General features: G+C 35.2%; 1 protein-coding gene across 1 annotated transcript in view; it reads right to left on the reverse strand.

The window, feature by feature from the left end:
- The window catches only part of LOC117117684 (very-long-chain 3-oxoacyl-CoA reductase-like), a 12576-nt gene extending 7580 nt beyond the window's left edge, over nt 1–4996 (reverse strand). The window contains exons 1-2 of the mRNA XM_033262069.1: nt 4740–4996; nt 1294–1340 (exon numbers count right to left, since the gene is read on the reverse strand). Of these exons, the coding sequence (XP_033117960.1) occupies nt 1294–1340; nt 4740–4980 (288 nt within the window). The 5' untranslated portion in view covers nt 4981–4996. The remainder of the gene's footprint in view (nt 1–1293; nt 1341–4739) is intronic.
- Between the last annotated feature and the right edge of the window lie 238 nt (nt 4997–5234).

Raw genomic sequence — 5234 nt, forward strand, 5'->3', positions numbered from 1 at the left:
TGCTGACAGCGATTTTGCGTAACTCGTGGCAGTTTTTGAGATATCGTACGAACCAAAAAGGGGAGAAAGAAAGAAGAATAAAAAAAAGATGAAGATGATGATGATGATCCTGACAATAACAAGAGGTGATCCGCTAGTGTTAGCGGATCACCAATAATATTATAATGCTTTTAACTTTAAAAAATTCCTTTTAAAGCTAATAATTTACAGTAAACATATGAAATCGTATATAATAATTATAAAATACATAAATCTATTTACATGAAATTGTGTTGGCTTATTATCGATGCAAGAATTAGTTACAATCACAAAATTTTATTGTTGGTGATCCGCTTCTCGAGCGGATCACCTCTTGTTATTGTACTGTCTCTTCTTTTTTTCTTAAAAACGCAGCACGTACTGTACGGAAGCTAGACATTATGGTTTTTCACATAGTTTGGGTTCCTGACATTGTTTTCACAAATTTCCATTCTTTTTGATCATCTTATGGCCAATAGCAATGCCGTACGTGCACATCAAATATATATATATGCATAAAACCATGAATATTTTTAATCAGTTATAGCTCCTTAGGATGAAAGGTGACCCCCAATTTTTATTACATATTCTGAAAGCACATGAGTTGTAGATACGATTTTATAGATCATATTGGCTGATCGGACATTGTGACGTCATCATATTGCCATTTGAATTAAGAAAAAACTGAATTTTTGGCATTAATAACTAACAGACAGTTTTAAAAACACGACAATATTTAATTTCGTCTGCCATTACTGTACACGCACACATGTGTACAGTATGTTAAATTTCAAAATTCTCAATATAACTATTCAGATAGTTTTAAACGTTTCGGTTCATTTTCTGCATTCCAAAACTTTCCATATTTACACGCCATATGTTCACTTCCACGCACACAGAACGTACTGTAACTTGAAATCACGTTTTGTTACATATTTTGTGTTCCTGACACTGTATTCATATCAGGAGTCACTCTTTGTACCATTACCGTGCTCATGGGGCGTACGTGTTACGCATGCGTAAATCTTTTAAAATGCTGAAAATTATTCTTTTTTAAAACACTAGTTGTACAGAATATTTTAGCATATTATGAAACTTTTCAATCGGCAACGCGTGCGCTTTATAAGAGTCAAAGTACGGCGGATCACCAAACTCGTCTTTAGTGACGAGTTCACAGTTTTAATTACTGTTATTGTTCCCTCTTAAACTGAAATTTGATTAGTGAATCACCTTTTCACATTAAAAAAGTACTGTACTACAATAAATAGGCCATACCTGCTCAGCGTATGCTTTGCCAATACCATCGGTAGCTCCAGTCACAACTGTAATAATAAAATAATAATTTTTAAAAAGTAGTAACTTCATTACATTGACAAATCTAATGTTTCATTTTCATGGGCTGTAATTGTTTTATATACTTTGAAAACCCCCAACTTCAACAAGTTTTAGACCTAACATTTTTAAGACTTTTCGGGTACATAGAAAAAAATCATTAGATTATCACTCTCTTTTATTAAAAAAATTGATGAGGGCGGGATTTTTTTTTTTTGGGAGGGATGGGGGACGGGATTATACCCGGAGATTCCCTGTGATTCAATGGCCTATTATCCAAAACTAGGCCTAGGCCTATATTCCTCGAGCATATTCCTCGAGCATATTACTCGAGCATCAAAGGGAAGGGAACAAATTATAGTTAGTAGGCATAGGCGCCTAGGCTTTGTTCTTTACCTCGAGCTAAACCAGCCTTTGCCTTTCTTTCTTTCTTGATGTCATAGGTTGGTTTTTGCCCAACAACAATCAATCCAACCAAACACACCCATCACAAGGAAGGCCGCCCACTTGTAATGTATGATGTAACAAGCTATTTTTAGCAGCGAGAGCCCCTGTGGAACATGTGAGTCAACGATGCAATCAGCCCACTGGGTGGGCTTCTTTAGGGACGGACCGCAGTGTTACCTATTTTTAGCTGCAGTTAGCGAGCTGTTGATTTTTAGCAACAAAAAACAACAAGTTTAAAGAATGGGCTTTGCATTTTGAACTTTTTACGGCGATCCCAATGTCTGATCAAATTGGAAAAGTTTGAAGTCTGCCGAATTCGGAGCCAATTCCTCTATATTTTGTGAGAAATTGTTTTTTGCAAAGTTGTTTTTATGCTGTTTGAGTTAAAATAAATGATGCTACAAAAAAAAATAAATATAAATAAATAAAATTATTCCCGCATCAATATTTCCAAAATTTTTGACGCAGGCGGGAATGATTATCTACTGTAATAAATTTTTCTATTTGCCCTTATTTGCTTTGTTATAGATGCACCACCTAACTGGCCGAGTGCCACTGATATAAAAGTGTATATCCGAATAAATAATAAATAGTATGTGGTGGGTCATATTCATAGTTACCGACCGTCTCGCATCGTGCAGGACGGTCCCGCATTTCAAAGTGATTTTTGATGAAACACGCATTTTGCAGAAACACATGCATGATCATAAATTTGTCACGCATTTAGCGCAAGTCTATGCGTGATGAAAATTTTTTTTATCACAAATTCATGGGAAAATGTATTTAAAATTAGAAGAAATTGGTTTTATTAGATATATAAAAACGGTCATGGATGCAGTAACTTGAGTCATTCTTAAAGAGTTTTCGTAATTATTTTGTTAGAATCAATAAACAGAGAAAATTTCTCCTTCCCAAACAAAACAACCAAGCCACCAAGGGCTTAGTATCATCTTGGATTATGTGACTAAAGGGCCCACACCCCCACCAGGGCCTGCCTCTGGACCCCGTTTTGGGGAATTGCAAGGTGCCCCTCTCCTCCATCCAGCCTGGGTGATGTAGTCACACATTTCAAAATCTCTCAGGTTGGTAACTATGCATATTGAGCAGTAGCTGCCCTCCCATGGCAAAAAGGGCATAACTGACAATTTGCTGGTTTGGAGATATTAAGCAAAACGTGTATTTTACTTAGCCCTAAAATGTGATTGAATATTTGATTTCATGGTTAATGTATTCAAATAAACAAATAATGTCTCTTCCAGTTTAGCACACATTTTTTTTTATAAATATTGATTTTTGCGCTCAAAATGTCAGTTATGCCCTTTTGCCGTGGGTTTTCTGATTCAAGACATGTTGACAAACTTTGGCAAAAGGATATAAGTACACAGTTTAGTTCCTTTCAATGCAATTTTAAGTCAAATTATAAACTATCAAATAAATGTACAATACTACCAAAACAAACCGCATTAAATAATAAATACTAAAATTACAAACGATTAAAAACCCATGTAAGGCTAACAAGGCTAACCAAGTATACAAACAAGAAAATGAATTAAACATTGGTATGCTGTTATGTATCAACAAAGAATTTTTGGCTTAAGGTGCTAGATCGAGGACTCTGTGGGTAGGGGTCCTTATGTACCCCCAGGGGTCTGGTGCCTCGCACAAGAGCACATAGGCCTTGCGTCACTGCGTGAAGGATGCATGCGCATATGAAATAGAACTGCTGTTTAGTTAGAATGCGCGTGTGACTGTTTCTATGTGTACGTTAAACAAGAATTACAATTATTTTTTAAATTTTATTTACAAAGTAAAATAATAAATATATATTTTAAGTCATGTAATTACAATATAAATTAGGCCTATTATTATTATTATTTTTATTAGCAATTCTTCTCTATGATCCAAATTCAAGTAATGATAACATGATTATGAATATTATTGTTTATTTTTTATATTCTAATAAAATATTTAGAAAATGTATTATATATTTAGATTTATATGGAAAAGTTAGTTGTTGTTTGCTTAGTGAACACAGTTGATTCGAGTAAACTGTGCAGTTTTTTGTCATGTCATTTGCTATAAATAAATGTTGTAGTTGTGCCTCTTTGCCATAGTTATTTGCTAAATAATCGTTTTAGTTGTCCCTCTTTGCCACTGTTAATTCTATTTAAAATGTGAATTGTTATTCTGCCATGGTTAATTATTTTATTAAACAGTTACTATTTTACCATAGTTTATTTCCATAGTATTAAACTGTTGCCATTCAAAGTAAGGCAGGATTATTGCATAAATTAACTAGGCTTATCATGTTTTCCTAACATTAACTAGACATACGCTACTGTCAAGAATAGGCAGGCATATTTACAAAAATAAAAATATATAAATTACAAAACCATAGTAAATACAGTATAATAACATAGGCCTAACACATTTAAATTTATTGTTTATAGTCATGCAAAATCGTATTAAAAATGTAATAACTTGATTATTATTGTTTACGTTTGGTTTGCGGCGTATTTCAATTAACAATTAAATTGAAATAATTGAGTAAATAAACTGAAATACATCCCGAACAACAGTACTGTACCAAGAACGAATAATTGAAATACGCCGCAATTAACGCACTAAATTCACTGAGAGACGCGCTTGGCGTTCCATAGAAATGACCGGCGGCTCAACTTGTCGGCGGCTGAACCCGTCATAACCTCCTGTAGAAAGCCTAAGCCTACTAGGGTAGCGTGGCCTAGTTATTAAAATAAATTGTTCTTTCTTTGCTTTGACCTCTTTGCTTTGCTGTCCAGGCTTTGGTTTTAGCGGTAAAATATACTATAATCATGGAGGTATAAAAATATTTTATACCTCCATGCTATAATACACACCCTATATACGGAGGCCTGGCCTAGCTAAGCCCACGCCGGTCTCTCTCCTTCCTTCTTACTTACCCGCCCACTTTCCGAGCTTGGCTAAATTTGCATTTAGGCCTAAAGTACGACTAACGTAGTACGCTTTTAGCCCACGAAGAACTGATGAAACTATCTTGAAAGTAAGATAGCATACAGTAGCTGCTCCGACAGCTGCAAATATTCTATTATACTCCCCGAAAATTTTACCGGTGTTTTCAGTACCCATTTTCCTTGCTAAACATGCGGTTGCAAAGCGACGACAAAAATAGGTAGGTATCATCGCCAAGGTATCACAAGTTTTTTTTTATCATTCTGGAGAGCGCCACCAACTAGAGAACGGTAATCCGAAAAACAAAAATCGAGTATGGCACGCCAATTATATTAGGTATGGCGCGCAATAAACGCAATAAAGAGTGAGTAACCCAAACTTTGGGCATGAAACCCAGGCTACACGACGAGCTACATGTGAAGTACCACAGGAACGGAAGTAAAGAAGTTGCTGATACTGACCTTGTTTTTTTAGCATCTCAGGGG

This window comes from Anneissia japonica, unplaced genomic scaffold (genome assembly GCF_011630105.1).
Source record: "Anneissia japonica isolate Jap-2015-1 unplaced genomic scaffold, ASM1163010v1 scaffold13852_len218977_cov144, whole genome shotgun sequence".
NCBI lineage: Eukaryota > Metazoa > Echinodermata > Crinoidea > Comatulida > Comatulidae > Anneissia > Anneissia japonica.